The 18,989-nt window shown below is 44.7% G+C and overlaps 1 protein-coding gene across 1 annotated transcript in view; it reads left to right on the plus strand.

Annotated features, from left to right (window-relative positions):
- SOGA3 (SOGA family member 3) overlaps positions 1 to 18,989 on the plus strand; it is a 69,189-nt gene that overhangs the window by 11,175 nt on the left and 39,025 nt on the right. Inside the window, exon 4 of the mRNA XM_044290467.1 lies at positions 9,586 to 9,657. Coding sequence (XP_044146402.1) covers positions 9,586 to 9,657 — 72 coding nt within the window. The remainder of the gene's footprint in view (positions 1 to 9,585; positions 9,658 to 18,989) is intronic.

Here is an 18,989-nt window from a genome sequence, read left to right on the forward strand (position 1 = left end):
CGTTAATATAATGCGGAAAAATGGAATCAGTCATCTGTAAACCACTAATGGTGTTCATGCTATATGTGCAGCACAAGAACCACCATAGTACGTTGAAAAAGTAATAAAGAAAATAAAGAAAAATATAAAAAATATAATTTTTTTTTTATATTGATGAGGCCCAAGAAAATCTCCATATCCACAAAGGAAAAACAGCATAATACATATATACATAAGTTGACACTGGTTGAAGCAACTTACCCACCCAGCACTTTGACTAAAACCAGTAAGAGCCTTCCAAGATCAGCTATGACAGCCATGCTAAATCTCACGGTGTCACTTAGCAATAGCTGCTGCTGACACTTAAAATACCGTCTCTTACTTCACCGAGGCCAGGAACCTTGGTGACACGTACCTATCATCCACGATGATTCCAGGTACCTTCTTACACTAAGCTATATCTAAGCTATAGCTTATGTATAGATTAGATATAGCTTAGATTAGAGATCGATATATATATATATATATATATATACATACATACACACTGATCTATATCTCTAAATACATATATATATATATATATATATATATATATATATATCTCATCTATAGATGTGTATATAGATCAGTAAATATATATATATATACACACACACACACAATCTATATATGTATATAGAGATATATATTTTCTGATCTATATCTGTATATACATATATATCCCATCTATATATAAGTATATGGAGATATATTTTTACCAATCGATATCTCTATATATATATATATATATATATATATATATATATATATATATATATACAGTACAGACCAAAAGTTTGGACACACCTTCGCATTCAAAGAGTTTTCTTTATTTTCATGACTATGAAAATTGTAGATTCATGCTGAAGGCATCAAAACTATGAATTAACACATGTGGAATTATATACTTATCAAAAAAGTATGAAACTGAAAATATGTCATATTCTAGGTTCTTCAAAGTAGCCACCTTTTGCTTTGATTACTGCTTTGCACACTCTTGGCATTCTCTTGATGAGCTTCAAGAGGTAGTCACCTGAAATGGTCTTCCAACAGTCTTGAAGGAGTTCCCAGAGATGCTTAGCACTTGCTGGCCCTTTTGCCTTCACTCTGCGGTCCAGCTCACCCCAAACCATCTCGATTGGGTTCAGGTCCGGTGACTGTGGAGGCCAGGTCATCTGGCGGAGCACCCCATCACTCTCCTTCATGGTCAAATAGCCCTTACACAGCCTGGAGGTGTGTTTGGGGTCATTGTCCTGTTGGAAAATAAATGATGGTCCAACTAAACGCAAACCTGATGGAATAGCATGCCGCTGCAAGATGCTGTGGTAGCCATGCTGGTTCAGTATGCCTTCAATTTTGAATAAATCCCCAACAGTGTCACCAGCAAAGCACCCCCACACCATCACACCTCCTCCTCCATGCTTCACGGTGGGAACCAGGCATGTAGAGTCCATCCGTTCACCTTTTCTGCGTCGCACAAAGAAACGGTGGTTGGAACCAAAGATCTCAAATTTGGACTCATCAGACCAAAGCACAGATTTCCACTGGTCTAATGTCCATTCATTGTGTTCTTTAGTCCAAACAAGTCTCTTCTGCTTGTTGCCTGTCCTTAGCAGTGGTTTCCTAGCAGATATTCTACCATGAAGGCCTGATTCACACAGTCTCCTCTTAACAGTTGTTCTAGAGATGTGTCTGCTGCTAGAACTCTGTGTGGCATTGACCTGGTCTCTAATCTGAGCTGCTGTTAACCTGCGATTTCTGAGGCTGGTGACTCGGATGAACTTATCCTCCACAGCAGAGGTGACTCTTGGTCTTCCTTTCCTGGGGCGGTCCGCATGTGAGCCAGTTTCTTTGTAGCGCTTGATGGTTTTTGTGACTGAACTTGGGGACACTTTCAAAGTTTTCCCAATTTTTCGGACTGACTGACCTTGGCAACTCGTTTTTCTTTACTTAGCCGCTTTTTTCTTGCCATAATACAAATTCTAATAGTCTATTCAGTAGGACTATCAGCTGTGTATCCACCTGACTTCTCCACAACGCAACTGATGGTCCCAACCCCATTTATAAGGCAAGAAATCCCACTTATTAAACCTGACAGGGCACACCTGTGAAGTGAAAACCATTTCAGGTGACTACCTCTTGAAGCTCATCAAGAAAATGCCAAGAGTGTGCAAAGCAGTAATCAAAGCAAAAGGTGGCTACTTTGAAGAATATAGAATATTACATATTTTCAAGTTGTTTCATACTTTTTTGATAAGTATATAATTCCACATGTGTTAATTCATAGTTTTGATGCCTTCAGTGTGAATCTACAATTTTCATAGTCATGAAAATAAAGAAAACTCTTTGAAAAGGTGTGTCCAAACTTTTGGTCTGTACTGTATATATATATATATATATATATATATATATATATATAGATAGAAAGAGAGAGAGAGAGAGAGAGAGAGAAAGATGTAGATTTTTCATATATGTACATAGAGAGATAGATCAGTAACTATATACATAGATGATATTTACTGATCTATATCTCTATATACATATATGATATACAGTATATGTAAGTCCTGATAAGTTTTATAAAAAATTTAACTTCCCTTTAACCCAGTTTAAGGAATCATGTGTAGGGATTTGCTCTGGTAGGCAGGGTGGGTGGACAAAATACAGAGGCAAAACCACGGTTGATAAACAAAAGTCAGTGTTTATTCACACAAAAAAGGCAGGAAAAAAAACCCACAATACTTGGCAGGGCCCTGGTGTTCACACAGCAGGAATCCTCGTGTTAATTCACACAGCAAAAGTCCACAGAAGTCAAAGAAACACGTCACCTGGCAGTCCACAGCAGGCTTTAGGGCGCCTGGCTTCCAGCTGGCAGTTCTCATGCAGCTCTCAGCCTTGTAGTATGGTAGAATTCCTCAGCTCCCCAAACACAGACCTCCACTATAACCTGAAGGTTCATTCCACACCCAGCTTGCTTGCTGGGTTTTTAAACCCCAGCCCAAAACCTGGCCTGGACGTGGGGAACAGCCACCGACCCTGCTCTTTGGCTGCTCCCAATAAGAACCGGCCCGGATCGGCTTTTCAGCCACACTAAGAAAAAATAGTGTCAGCGAGCACTAGCTGCGGCTGACACTCAAAATAACCGGTTCTTATCTCACCGAGGCCAGGAACCTCTGTGACACGTACCTTCCGTCAATGACGAACCCTTGCGCCTTCTTACATACCTCCCCATTTGTTCAACCCTGAGGGGGTGAACACACGCCAGACAGTGTACTCGGGACAGGGCATCCGCGTTTCCCTGTAACCGGCCTGCCCTGTGTTCTACTGTGAACTTCTACAGTTTTGCAGCAATAAGAACCACCTAGTGACCCGAGCATTCCTCTCTTTGGCCTGGCTCATCGACTTGAGAGGGGAGTGATCGGTCACCAGACTGAACTTCCTCCCCAACAGATAATAGCGGAGAGACTCGAGTGCCCACTTGATGGCCAGGCACTCTCTCTCCACTATACTGTACCGGGTCTCTGCTGGAGTGAGCTTACGGCTGAGGAAGACAACGTGATGCTCCACCCCATTGACTTCCTAAGACAGCACCGCACCAAGGCCCACTTTGGAGGCATCAGTCTGTACAACAAATGCCCTCTTGAAGTCGGGAGTCACCAAAACCTGGGGCCCACACAGGGCCGACTTCAAAACGGAGAAAGCCTCCTCCGTCTGGACACTGCAGCGGACCACGGACTTCCGTCCCTTTAAGAGCCCTGTCAAAAGAGCCGCTAACATGGCAAAATGGGGGACAAACCTCATGTAATAGCCCACCATTCCCAGGAACAACTTTACTTGACTAGAGGTGGCAGGTCGGGGCCAATTACGTATCACCTCTATTTTGCTCACTTGGGGTTTAATGACTCCGCGCCCAACGACATACCCAAGGTATTTAGCCTCCTCTAACTCTGTCGCATATTTCTTTGGGTTAGCTGTTAGTCCCGCCTTCTGAAGGGAGTCCACTACAGCCTGTACCTTGGACAGGTGACTTTCCCAGTCGGTACTGTGAATTATAATATCGTCCAGGTAAGCCGAGGCGTACTGCCGATGTGGACGAAGTACAATATCCATTAGACGTTGGAAAGTGGCGGGGGCGCCATGCAGGCCAAAGGGTAACACTTTATTCTGGTACAGACCCTCTGCTGTAATGAATGCAGTTTTCTCTTTGGCAGCCTCCGTCAAGAGTACCTGCCAGTACCCTTTGGTGAGGTCCAGAACAGAAAAATACCTGGCTTGACCTAATTTCATAATTAGTTCATCCACCCGAGGCATTGGATATGCATCGAACGTTGATATTTCGTTGAATTTCCGAAAATCGTTACAAAATCGTAACGACCTGTCTGGCTTGGGAATTAAGACTATAGGACTGGCCCACTCACTTTTAGACTCCTCAATGACATCCAGCCGCAACATGAGTTGCACTTCCTCCGAGATGGCTTTTCGCCGAGCCTCGGGGTACTCGGTATGGCTTTAACCAGATCTTTGCCTGAGGCTCAGTGACAATGTCATGTTGGCTTACGGAAGTGCGTCAAGGGAGGTCTGAGAACACATCCGTGTTCCGACTAACGAACTCCCAGGTTTCCTGAGCCGGTTTAGAGGAGAGGCTATCAGCAATTTTTATTGTGGCAACCTCTTCCCTTGCATCAGACATAGGAGCCGGAATCTGTTGTCCAAGAAAGCCCGGCTGCGGACTGTCTTCTGTACAGGTTTCCCTATCCTTCCAAGGTTTTAGAAAATTAACATAGTAAACCTGCTCCGGCTTTCGCCTCCCCGGCTGGTATACCTTGTAATTTACCTCTCCAATTTTTTCACGTACCTCGTAGGGCCCCTGCCACCTGGCTAGGAACTTACTGTCCACTGTCGGCACCAGAACCCAAACCCGATCACCCGGGTTAAAGTTCTGGACCCGAGCCTGCCGATTATGGATCCGACTCTGGACTCGCTGAGCGGCTTCCATATGTTCCCTGACAAGAGGCAAAACGGTCTCTATCCGCTGTTGCATCTTGGTAACATATTCAAAGAACGCTTTTATGCGGAGTGGGTTTTTGTTTCCACGCCTCTTTGACTACGTCCAACAAGCCACGAGGATGTCTGCCATATAGCAATTTGAAGGGCTAGAACCCAGTAGAGGCCTGGGGCACCTCTCGCACTGTGAACATAAGATAGGGCAGAAGAAAGTCCCAATCCTTTCCATCTTTGGTCACCACCCTTTTTAACATAGTTTTTAGAGTTTTGTTAAACCTTTCAACCAGTCCGTCCGTTTGTGGATGGTACACGGACATCCGTAACTGTTTAATACGCAGCAACTTTTAGAGTTCCCTCATGACCTTGGACATAAAAGGGGTCCCCTGGTCAGTCAGGACCTCTTTAGGTAGCCCCACTCGGGAGAACATCTCCATTAGCTCTTTAGCTATAAGGTTTGCTAATGTATGTCAGAGTGGCACTGCCTCCGGGTACTGAGTAGCGTAATCAAGGACAACCAAAATGTGTTGGTGTCCCCTAGCGGACTTCGGTACAGGAGCTACCAGGTCCATAGCGATTCGCTCAAACGGTACCTCGATGATCGGGAGGGGTACCAAGTGACTGCGAAAAAGGTGCTGGGGGCTAGTTGCCTGGCAGGTCGGGCATCACTTACAGAACTCGTCCACCTCTTTAAACACACTAGGCCAGTAAAACCGTTGTAGTATCCGGTCCTGTGTTTTCTGCATTCCCAGATGACCCCCCGAGAACATGCTGGTGGGCTAACTCTAACACGAGTTTGCGATAAGCCCGGGGCACCACCAACTGTTCAACGGATTCACCTCAAAGCTGATTTACCCTATACAACATATCCTGATGGACCACAAAACTGGGGAACACCGACTCTGCTCCTGGTTGTTGTGGTTCACTATCTATTATTAGTAAATTTTCCCAGGCTCGGGACAAGGTTGGATCTCTGTGTTGCGCGGTACCAAAATTATCCCCGGAGACATTGAGGTCTGCCAGCTCAGGCCCCGGTGGCAAGTCCTCCATGTCTCCCACCATTACACTCAGCGGGAGACATGGACACGATCACCCCTACCGCTGGACCTTCGGACTCAAGTTCCCAGGGTTCTGGTCTCCCTCCTGAGACGGGCCATTCTGCTAGGGTTACATCTGTCTCATGCGTATCAGTCACTCTCGGAACAGGCCACAGTGCCGTGAAACCCGGGAAGTCTCTCCCTACTATAAGTTCATAGTGGAGGTGGGTTGCAACAGCCACCTCGTGGATCCACCTGCCGGAAACCGTAGACAGAGACACCATAGCAGTAGGGTAGTCTTTTAAGTCCCATGGATACACATGACTCCAACCTTACGGCCGGTGTACTCAGTGGAGCGTACCAGGAAAGCCCTTACCAGGGTCACCAGACTTCCTGAGTCCAACAGAGCCTCCGCTGGAGTGTCTCCCACCTCAACCTGGCACAGGTGGTTCAGAGACTCCGGAGGACCCACTGCACACAGTTTCCTGGCATATAATGATTGACGGAAGCCATAGTTCATATCCATGGGTTCCCCCTGACGTGGACAGTCCACTCGAACATGGCCTGGCTCCCGACACCGCCATCAGATTATTGGAGCGGCGGCCACAGGAGTTATATCCCGGGCAGGTTTGGTGGGCACCGGTTGCTGGGTCCGGGGTGGAGAGTTACGGGATCTGACTGCCCCCCTCCCAACAGAACCCCCCTGTAAGTTCCGGGTAGCCTGATAGCGCTCCACCAGGTCGACCATCTCCAGTGCATTCCCTGGGAAGACCTAGCCAATCCATTGCAGGAGAGGGGGTGGCAGAGCCCTCCAGAACCTGTCTGCTAACAACCGGTCCAACATAGCAGTGGGGCTCAACACGTCAGGTTGTAGCCACTTTTGCAACAGGTTAAGCAGGTCATAATACTGGGGTCTCACGAGCTCCGCCGGGTTGAACCCCCACTGATGCACCAGCTGGGCCCGGACCAGCACATTCGCCCCCCCAGTCTTGCCAAAATTTCCCCTTTTACCTTTGGATAGTCGGCCACTTGATCGTCAGGCAAGTCGGAAAACACCTGCTGGGACTCTGACGTCAGAAATGGAGCGATGACCTCAGCCCACTGGTCTTGGGGCAGCTTTTCCCTGGTGGCCACTTTTTCATACATCGCCAGGTAGGTCTCGACGTCGTCTGCGGGGGGTCATTTTAGGGATCGCTGCACGTACTGCTTTCCGGGCATCGTGTATACTTGGGGTTGCTCCTGATGTCTGCAAAGCCATTACATGTTGTAGCAGCAACTGGTTGGTCTCCTGCTGCCGCTTATGAGCCTCGCGAGCCTGCATTTCGTCACGTGACACCGGTTTGAATCTAGCCGGTTTGATAAATGACATACAACCGTGTGTAAACCAAAAAATATTTTGGCGTTCACGCCAGCCTCACTGCGCTTGCCCGCTCCAAGCTACCAATTGTAGGGATTTGCCCTGGTAGGCAGGGTAAGCGGACGCAATACAGAGGCAAAACCACGGTTGATAAACAAAAGTCAGTGTTTATTCACACAAAAAAGGCAGGAAAAAAACAATTCACACCGCAGGAATCCTCGTGTTAATTCACAGAGCAAAAGTCCACAGAAGTCAAAGAAACACGTCACCTGGCAGTCCACAGCAGGCTTTAGGGCGCCTGGCTTCCAGCTGGCAGCTCTCATGCAGCTCTCAGCTCCCAAAACACAGAGCTCCACTATCACCTGGAGGTTCATTCCACACCCAGCTGAGCTGCTTGCTGGGTTTTTAAACCCCATCCCAAAACCTGGCCCGGACGTGGGGAACAGCCACCCACCCTGCTCTTTGGCTGCTCCCAATAAGAACCGGCCTGGATCGGCTTTTCAGCCACACTAAGAAAAAACAGTGTCAGCGAGCACTAGCTTCAGCTGACACACAAAATAACAGGTTCTTATCTCACCGAGGCCAGGAACCTTGGTGACACGTACCTTCCGTCAGTGACGGACCCTTGGGCCTTCCTACCCATGATAAATGTAATGAGTGTCCCTTAGAGTTCACCTTTTTTTTATTTTCCTTTGAAATATAAAAGAAAAGGAACATGGATTTGCCTTAAAGGGCTTGTCACACATAAGCCATAATAGGAATTATGGATGATAGAGTGGTGGTAGTCACCTTTCACAAACAGCTGATCTCCATCTGGTGGGTCCAAAGCTTCCATTGATGACATCATTTGAATGGATGGCATGTCATTTGACATTTCCTCTGCAGCAGCTGTAGCTGTATGATGAGCTCCTTTCACGCTTCGATGTGGGAGGGAAACACCACACCGAGCAAAGTAGGGAAGGGGGGGAACAGGGAATCAGGCCTGAGAACTAGGGAAGGAAAATAGACACTTCCTAGTGAAAACCCTAACCAAAATCCTGACTGACTACCAGTATGAACAGACCCCAAAGGTAGGTGAGTTCATACGCAGGAATACCTAGAGTCCTATCAAGCCCTATAGGACCCTGGTACTAATGGCAGGGACGAGATTACCTGTTCCTCTAAAAGGAAGGACGAACAGGAGTCTCCTACAAGCCTAATACAAACAATAAGGAAATGCAACACACAGAACCCAAACAAAATACAAAAGGGAAAGGAAAGACTTAACTTCAAAGACGCAATGGAAGCACCAGGAACTCAGCCAAGATCCAACCACAATCTATCCAAAAGGTCCAAAGAGAAGCTATAAACCGCACAGCATTGTGGGAGAAGCAACTATAAATAGAGAAGGTTGAATGACCATAATAGCCACACCTGGGAAAAGAAGGTGTGGAAAGCACCAGGGACAACACAGACTTCATTTGATTCAAAGGAAAACATGTCAGATCAAACCACGTGTTGCCAGTCTCACCGATCTCCTGCCACCTATCGCGAGAATGTCCGTGACAGCTTCAGCTTCTAAAGCTGGTCTACAAAGGGCTGGATTCATGAGATACTCAAGCCTTAAATGGTTTGTTCACCTTTTTGAGGAGGGAGAATGGATTAGACTGCCCACAGTCCATATCGCTCATTAAAGGGTTTGTGCACCTTTGCACCTCTTTGGCAGACCTGTGAAGGGAAGCATACCTGACTGCTTCCCAGCATTGGCTCCTGGCTCCATCTCTTCCCGGCCTCAGCTTCTCCGCTTGGAAGTTGGCATCCTGCGAGTGAAGCAGAGAAGCTTAGGCCAGAGAGAGGAGAAAGCAGGGTAGGTATGCTTCCCTTTGCACATCTGTCAAAGAGGTGCAAAGGTGCACAAACCCTTTAATGAGCGATATGGACTGTAGGCAGTCTAATCCATTCTCCCTCCTCAAAAAAAGAAGCCATCAGATGGGTGGTCCACATGGTGTCTATTGTCCACTAGCATTACAAATACGCCTCATCATGCTAATGAACACCCAATATTCTAACATGTCCATGGGATAGATGATAAATGTTAGTAGTTGGAAAACTGCATGGTTTCCTTTTAGGTTGCCATGTCTGCTTTTAGGACATCTTTGTGTAAACGTCTCCTATATTCTTTGTCCTTAGCTATCATTGAAAAGAAGAGGAAGCAAAGATGCCCAGAAGTCAGAGAAAAAGGCCGTACAGACACCAACAGAGGTATGTTGAATAGTTTAGTTTAAAAGGCTATGATCTACATGTTTTTTTAACTGCACCTTTTCTTTAGGGCCCTATTAGACCAAACTATTTTCTGACCAATCATTGTTAACAAGCCTTCATAGGAACACTCATTCCTGATTATTAGCCCATATAATCGTGTCGACAATCAGCCAATAATCGAGCACTCATTTGATGGCTGATATGCATCTTTCATCATGATGCCTGTGAAATCAGTGATGTACTGCTGATATTAATAGAACTGAATGATGGAGGAATGACTGCGGTAACAATCATTCCTCCCACATTCATTTTTCATCAGCCATTGCAAACGAGTGCCAATGGACGCGTGTATTGTCTATCAGCACTCATCCTGCCAGAACATGGGGTGGTGTAATAGGGATGGTCAAAAAGACCTAGAATCCCTTTGGGGGTCTAACTAATTGTTAAAATTAATATTTTTAATGGTATGTATTAAAAGAAGGTTATACTTCACACACAAAAGAAGAGGGAATGTTAAAATTATCAGTGTCTGATGACAAGTGAGCTGAACCCTCTTATGGTGACTACCACGGTCACTAATTAAATGTATCGGTTACCACGGACAGCATAGGGGTAAGTATCATTAGGAGTTGTGTTTATGCTTCACATATATGTCACACGTGTATCCGGGTGAACAGTACGGGTCTCATCCACCCGTCTGTCACAGCCATTCACAGACATTCAGTTGATATTTTGTGGCGATCTACAGACAGAGGTATGCCACTTGCTAAATGTGTGCCCCACTGTCAGGGCCTGTAATCTCTATTCCCTGCCAGGGATGAACGTGCTGCAACAATGTTGCCGCGTCTCGCCACTCGCTGCAATTAAGTTGGTCCTCAGCTGTACCTTCGCTGTGGACCTACCTATATTGCTATTGATAGAGGTCTGTGCAGTGGCCTGCTCCCTCAGTCTTCAACGCCCCTTTTACACTTGCTGTCCCTCGTCCTAACTATAGTCCGATCCTCACTGTCATACAACTGTCTAAAAACTTGATTGTGCTATACCACCCCTCCCGACATGTTTCGCCACGTCAAGTGGCTTCGTCAGGGGATGTGGGGTATATATGTGCGCGCGCCGCAAATGACCCTCCTATATACCATTTACTGTCCCGCCCACCTGACAGTCGCGGTCACTCACAATGCGATGCCGCCAATCAGGAGTCCCAGGGTAGCAGGAGACGTCTGCAGACGCGTATCCTGTGCGCTCCCACGTCACTTGGACTCGCCAGTAAACACCCGATAATTCTCCTATTCCATTGGTTCATCCGATCTGTCTGCAAGCTTGTCGTCATCGTAAGTATACGCCCCTCTGCCTCCGAGAGTCCTGGACCATAGTGCTGTTCATTAACCCGTTCAGGGACCTCGGTGAGAACTATCTCACCGTAATGTCACCAGTATGTGGGGTGTAGAATTAATCATAATAGATAGGGTAATAAAAAAGATCTCTATCCCTTAAGTTTTCTGGCACCAGTCAAGTGCCCGTTTGTAACTTATATTCAAAACGTCCAATTATCCAAGGGCAGAAAGATATTCTTTTCTATACACTAATGGGGGTAACGAGATATGACCGATTATGCAGGGATAGAGTGGTATCTTTTTCTACACTCCATCAACTGAGTCACGCCACTTCTTGATAAAATCAAGCAGACTGGTTAAAGTATCAGTATTAAATGAGTGCATGATGTATCTCAGACTGGATCATTACATAAAGTTGGAGACCGCAAGTTGACGCCATATTTGACAGTTTGTTAAGGGATTGTTAATTGGATTAACCTATATGTGGGTTTTTTCTAATTGGCCATCTTATATATTGTACGTGGTGCTTGTTTTTTCAGGGGGGGGGGGGGTATACAGTGGGGTCTTATTGGCCTACCCTCCTTACTTGGTATGAAGTTTTCATTCTATGAAAATTAAATTATTAAACTTTCTATTATCACTCTGTATTCAGTTTAGATAAACGCAGCATATGAGAAGCCTTCATTTAGGCCTCCTGGACTAAGAGTCTGAAGTTGATGTATCCATTTGGCCTCCTCCTGTAGAAGTTTAACATCTAAGTTACCTCTTCTGGGTCCCAGAGTTATTTTCTTCAGTCCCCAAAATTTCAGGACCTCCACATTTCCCCCATGGGCATATGTGATATGTCTGTAGAGCGATGTATCCTTGCCTGTATTGATGGCACTGATATGGCCAGATATTCTTCGTCTCAGCTCCTGTGTGGTTTTACCCACATACAGCTTCGGACAATTACAGGAGGCAATATACACAATACCACTACTACGGCAGTTAAAAAACTCTTATTGTGTACTCACGTCCATCCATGGGGTTATTGCATTTTTTAACTCTGGGGAGGTACTTACAGAAAATGCAGTTTCCACAGGGGAAGGAACCAATGATAGTAGATTTTAACCAATTTGGGTTTTTCGTCATGTTTTCAGGAAGAAAACTGTGGACAAGCTTGTCCCTTAAGTTTGGTCCCCTCCTGTATGTGACGCTGGGATATGGCGGTAGTACAGTCCTTAATTCATCATCGCTGGTAAGTAGCCTCCAGTGTTTTTTAAGAATGTTCATGACTTGTTGATTACCACAATCATAGGTCCCAATGCATCTAATCCTGTGCTCCTGTTTTTTCTGATTTTTCCTTTGGTCCTGCGAAATTAAGTCCTCCCTATTTGTACTTTTGGCACGATTGAAGGCCCTTTTCAGACACTTTCTGGGGTACCCTCTGCTTCTAAAGCGATTATAGAGCTCACCAGCCTCTTTTAAAAATGTCTCCTCTGTAGTACAATTCCTCCTAGCTCTCAAATACTGCCCCACTGGTATACCTTTTCTCAATGCCACTGGATGCCAACTGGTCCAGTGCAGGAGGCTGTTTGTAGAGGTGGGTTTTCTATAAATTTCCGTAAGGATCTGTCCATCTTCATCCTTCTGGATCAAAAGATCCAGAAAGCATATTTGTTTGGGATGAATTTCACAGGTAAAGTGCATACATATTTCATTGTGGTTCAACTGGTCAACGAAGGTGACAAATTCGCGTTCCTCCCCCTCCCAAAATAACAGAACATCATCAATAAATCTACCCCAAAATAAAATGTGACTAGTGAATTATGCCATAGTGTCAATGAAAACAATAGTGTCTTCCCACCACCCCAAAAACAAATTAGCAAAAGTCGGTGCGCAGGGAGTCCCCATCGCGGTACCCTTCATCTGTTGATAAAAGGTACCGTTACAGAGAAAATAATTGTGAGTCAAAATAAATCTTAATAGATTCAAAATAAACTCATTGTGCTCGTGGAAGTTAGTTTGATCCAGAAGGATGAAGATGGACAGATCCTTACGGAAATTTATAGAAAACCCACCTCTACAAACAGCCTCCTGCACTGGACCAGTTGGCATCCAGTGGCATTGAGAAAAGGTATACCAGTGGGGCAGTATTTGAGAGCTAGGAGGAATTGTACTACAGAGGAGACATTTTTAAAAGAGGCTGGTGAGCTCTATAATCGCTTTAGAAGCAGAGGGTACCCCAGAAAGTGTCTGAAAAGGGCCTTCAATCGTGCCAAAAGTACAAATAGGGAGGACTTAATTTCGCAGGACCAAAGGAAAAATCAGAAAAAACAGGAGCACAGGATTAGATGCATTGGGACCTATGATTGTGGTAATCAACAAGTCATGAACATTCTTAAAAAACACTGGAGGCTACTTACCAGCGATGATGAATTAAGGACTGTACTACCGCCATATCCCAGCGTCACATACAGGAGGGGACCAAACTTAAGGGACAAGCTTGTCCACAGTTTTCTTCCTGAAAACATGACGAAAAACCCAAATTGGTTAAAATCTACTATCATTGGTTCCTTCCCCTGTGGAAACTGCATTTTCTGTAAGTACCTCCCCAGAGTTAAAAAATTCAATAACCCCATGGATGGACGTGAGTACACAATAAGAGAGTTTTTTAACTGCCGTAGTAGTGGTATTGTGTATATTGCCTCCTGTAATTGTCCGAAGCTGTATGTGGGTAAAACCACACAGGAGCTGAGACGAAGAATATCTGGCCATATCAGTGCCATCAATACAGGCAAGGATACATCGCTCTACAGACATATCACATATGCCCATGGGGGAAATGTGGAGGTCCTGAAATTTTGGGGACTGAAGAAAATAACTCTGGGAGGTCCCTGAACGGGTTAATGAACAGCACTATGGTCCAGGACTCTCGGAGGCAGAGGGGCGTATACTTACGATGACGACAAGCTTGCAGACAGATCGGACGAACCAATAGAATAGGAGAATTATCGGGTGTTTACTGGCGAGTCCAAGTGACGTGGGAGCGCACAGGATACGCGTCTGCAGACGTCTCCTGCTACCCTGGGACTCCTGATTGGCGGCATCGCATTGTGAGTGACCGCGACTGACAGGTGGGCGGGACAGTAAATGGTATATAGGAGGGTCATTTGCGGCGCGCGCACATATATACCCCACATCCCCTGACGAAGCCACTTGACGCGGCGAAACATGTCGGGAGGGGTGGTATAGCACGATCAAGTTTTTAGACAGTTGTATGACAGTGAGGATCGGACTATAGTTAGGACGAGGGACAGCAAGTGTTGAAGACTGAGGGAGCAGAAGACTGAGGGAGCAGGCCACTGCACAGACCTCTATCAATAGCAATATAGGTAGGTCCACAGCGAAGGTACAGCTGAGGACCAACTTAATTGCAGCGAGTGGCGAGACGCGGCAACATTGTTGCAGCACGTTCATCCCTGGCAGGGAATAGAGATTACAGGCCCTGACAGTGGGGCACGCATTTAGCAAGTGGCATACCTCTGTCTGTAGATCGCCACAAAATATCAACTGAATGTCTGTGAATGGCTGTGACAGACGGGTGGATGAGACCCGTACTGTTCACCCGGATACACGTGTGACATATATGTGAAGCATAAACACAACTCCTAATGATACTTACCCCTATGCTGTCCGTGGTAACCGATACATTTAATTAGTGACCGTGGTAGTCACCATAAGAGGGTTCAGCTCACTTGTCATCAGACACTGATAATTTTAACATTCCCTCTTCTTTTGTGTGTGAAGTATAACCTTCTTTTAATACATACCATTAAAAATATTAATTTTAACAATTAGTTAGAGACCCCCAAAGGGATTCTAGGTCTTTTTGACCATTGGAATAGGAATATATATTGATATCCCGAGGGTCTCTAAAAGGGACTTTGTAAATCATATTGGTGTAATAGGGACCTTCATCTGTTGCTTTAGTTGTTTTCTTACAAAATAGAATTAGTAAACAAGATAATTAATCACTGCAAATAATTACTCATCTCGTTTGTCTTTTTGAGATATCGATCTTCACATTCCAGGTTTTCTGGTGGTGGTTAAACATGAAAGCGCAGTTCAAAATTGGTTGTTATAGGCTGTGTACCAATTTTGGAAAATGTGATCCTACTGCAAGGACCTATTTGTAAATTTAGGAATATTGGTTGAAAGAAGCTATTTATCGGCACTGATTTGTGTGTATTCTTTAGTAATCATAATCATACACTAAATTATGCAGATTGCCCAGACTAAAAGTTTAGGTATCCCCTCACGTTAACATTTACATTCAAAGGTATGTAACATTTTGGTCGGGGTATTGTGTGTGATTCCAGTTTGCAATTCTGTGATGATAAAAAGCTTCACCAGATTAAAATTCCTAAATGAAGAAATGGTATTTTTCAGGTTTGGTCATATTCTCGAAAACCTTTACGCAACTTACAGATTCTTTGTGGGTTATCTACGCTTCATGTTGCAGTTGTGTTTGATAAGTGTTTCTTGTAATCTGGTATATGAGCCATGTGTAGTATTCGGCAGGAAATGTGTAGACCTACACAGCTATTGTGAGTTGTTACACCTCTCATTATATAATCCCTTTATGTTACTGATGGTATGGTAAATTCATCATGTAAATAGCAGTTCTCTTTTTTACACTCCCTTTATTACTGGATATGCTGCAGGTGACATTAGCAGAATACTTGTGATGTATATGGTGCAGAAACAGGTGTGATTATCACAATATTCATACAGCCATCATGACAGCAATCTGATATCTCCATTTTTAGTGCTCTCATTAGCTAAAGTCCATTAGATTTTCTGACAGTGCTCTGCTCCATTAACCAGATTGTTCCTTCTTGTAAAAAATAGTGACTTAAGTATGAGGGATATTTAGGGATTTTTTCATGAACAATTGCCTAATAAATAATTACTGCAGTGGTATAAAAAGCACATTAATAAAAAAAAAAAAAAATATGCTGAATCGGTTGCTGGTCTATTACCCTTTATATCCAGTAATAAGTAAAACTTTGAAAACTCACTTCCCCGACTTTTTGCTGGTGGATGAATTTCATATTGAGCAAACTTATTTCTCTCAAGACTATGGAGGCTGCAATGCTTTAATGGGGTTATTCTCATTTGGGGAGCCTTTCTGCCAGACCCTCCCATGCTGCCAGGCCTGCAGAGTGAAGCGTACCTTACCTGCTCCCCGACACTGGGTTTCCAGCATCTGTAGTCCCCTGCTGCCTTGCCCTAGTCTCCACATGTCAACATCCACACGGACTGGCCACATCGGTGATTTGTTCCCCGTGTGTGTGAGGGACACGTCACTAACCCAGCGGAGAGGTTCAGGTAAGTATGTTTCCCTCCCTAAGCCCAGTGATATGGTAAGATCTGGCTGAAAGGCCCCCCAAAATGAATATGCTTCAACATGCTGCATAAAAAAATGCAAAAATGCCAGTAGCCCAAACATGCATGTGTGTTCTGCCTTCCATACATACCATAGACATTAATCTGGAGTTGGATTTTTTGCAACAAAAACTGCAAGTGCAAGAAATAATAATAATAATAAAAAAAAGCGCTACTAAAATCCATCCTTAGGCCTCTTTCACACGGCTGTGTGCGCCCCGTGGTCGTGCTGCAGCCCGCAAAATCCAGGCCGCAATGCACGAGCACAGTCCATGGGGCAGCCGCAGCAGATTGCGGACCCATTCACTTGAATGGGTCCGCGATCCGGCTGTTCCGCAAAAAGACAGGACATGTTCTATCTTTTTGCGGAATGGAAGTACGGGACGAAACCCCACGGAAGCACTCTGTAGTGCTTCCGTAGGGTTCCATTCTGTGGTTCCGTTCTGCACCATTCCGCATCTCCGGATTTGCGGATCCATTGAAGTGAATGGGCATTTCGCATCACGGATGTGGACCCACGGAACGGCGCCCGTGTATTGCGGATCTGCAAATGCGGTCCGCAATACGGCAACGGGGCGCACATGCCCGTGTGAAAGAGGCCTTAAACTGTCTTTTTTTTTTGCAAACTGCATAATCCCAAGTTTTATAATTAGAGATGGGCGAATTTCTTGAAATAAATTTCAGGTCCGATTTGCACAAATCAGTCAGATTTCTTTTAGTTCTGAATAAATTTGACCTAGATTGAAAGTGCCCCAATTTCCCCAAAAGATCATGTATAACAGTCTGGGGTCTCCTAGGGCTGTATCCAACCCCTTTCAAGCTGTTTAACACCAAGATATCATTAGTAACATATATGGCTACATATGGTAGCTGGTTGTAACAAATAGCCTGTTTATTAACAATCCCAAAAAGATTTTTTTGTGGCAGATGGCTTTTTCTCGTCTTCTGAGACCTGTTAAATCGGGCCGCCATTTTGAGAAATTTGTCCGAAATAAATCACACAGGTTTCAGATTCGCTAGAATCAGAATTTTGGGGGGGAATTCTAAATTAATTTGATTAATTTAGGATCGATTTACTCTGTTGATAATCTTTCTTTGTACTGTGGGAAGTTTTCCTTTAAAGGACTTTACTAAGCACCAGTTTTATCTATAACACCGTGCAACAATGATTTTGCTACTGAGAGAAAAACATGTGATTTATACTAAAATGTGCGCGCTGATTCCAAATATAAACTCGGAATTTGCCTGACACGTCTAGATGTTAAGTTATACATGCAAAGCCTATTCAGTTATAATATTGATGCATTATATTGGAGATATTCCAATGGACATGTCCAGACTGATGTCAGCAGTAATATATAAGGCAACATGGACAGATTTTGATAAAGTGATCTGTTATAGTGCTATCAGTTTTAAAACTTAAGATGGTGTGGGGATTTGCTCTGGTAGACAGGCTTGCGGAGGCAGTACAGAGGCAATGACAACGTCTTTAACTTAAATAGTGCACTGTTTTATTCACACAGACGTAAAGTGACAAAATAATAATTTCAAGAAAAACAGTCACCTTGAGTCTGGTGTTAGTTCACACCAGACTGCAGCACATAAGTCCTTGAAGGAAGCAGTAGTCCATGTGCTTCTGTCCATAAACAATGTAGCAGGCTTAGTCAAGGCCCAAACCCTCAAGCTCCAACACCCAGACTGCCAGCACTCCACTAGCAGATGGAGGATAATCCACACCACCTGAACATGCTGGCTGGGTTTTTATATTCCAGCCAAAACCCGGCCTGGAACCGTGGGGAACAGCCACCCACCCTGCTCTTTGGCTGCTCCCAATAAGAACCGGCCCGGATTGGCTTTACAGCCATTCTGACAGCTGAAGTGTCAGACTGCACTACAGAACTGACACTTCAGGAAAAAAATCCGGTTCTTACCTCACCGAGGCCAGGAACCTCGGTGACACGTATCTTCCGTCAATGACGGCTCCTTGTTCCTTCTTACAATGGATAAAGGCAAATGTGTTAATGATCCAGACACTTCCTGCTACATATGTGGCAAATACACTACTTATGATCAGTGCAAGAATCTGACAAAGCGAGTGCGTATTGCAGCTTGGGATGCATTTGTGCTAGTAGTGCAGAACTTCCTTGGGAACAGACGAGCTGCAAACTATGCTGAATTAGTAGACAACATGCTTATAGCATATGATCAACTTGGCTGCCGAATGTCATGGAAAGTGCATTTCTTACATTCCCATCTTGACTTTTTCCCACCCAATTTGGGACACTTAAGTGACAATCATGGAGAGCAGCTCCAAAAAGATATTTCTACAATGGAGAACCGGTATCAAGGCCGCTGGAATCCCAACATGATGGGGGACTACTGCTGGTTTTTGCAATGGGAAAATATGACCGTTCATAAACGCAAAAGCAGATGTCTGAAGCACTTTTAACACTACTGGGCCTTGCTCAAGTAAGACTTTTAAACTGAAAAACGAGACGTTTTACCATTACATTTTCATACACTGTTTAGTCTACTTTCACACTAGTGTTTTGGCTTTCCGTTTGCGAG

The sequence above is a fragment of the Bufo gargarizans genome, chromosome 4 (assembly GCF_014858855.1).
Source record: "Bufo gargarizans isolate SCDJY-AF-19 chromosome 4, ASM1485885v1, whole genome shotgun sequence".
In the NCBI taxonomy this organism is placed as follows: Eukaryota; Metazoa; Chordata; class Amphibia; order Anura; family Bufonidae; genus Bufo; species Bufo gargarizans.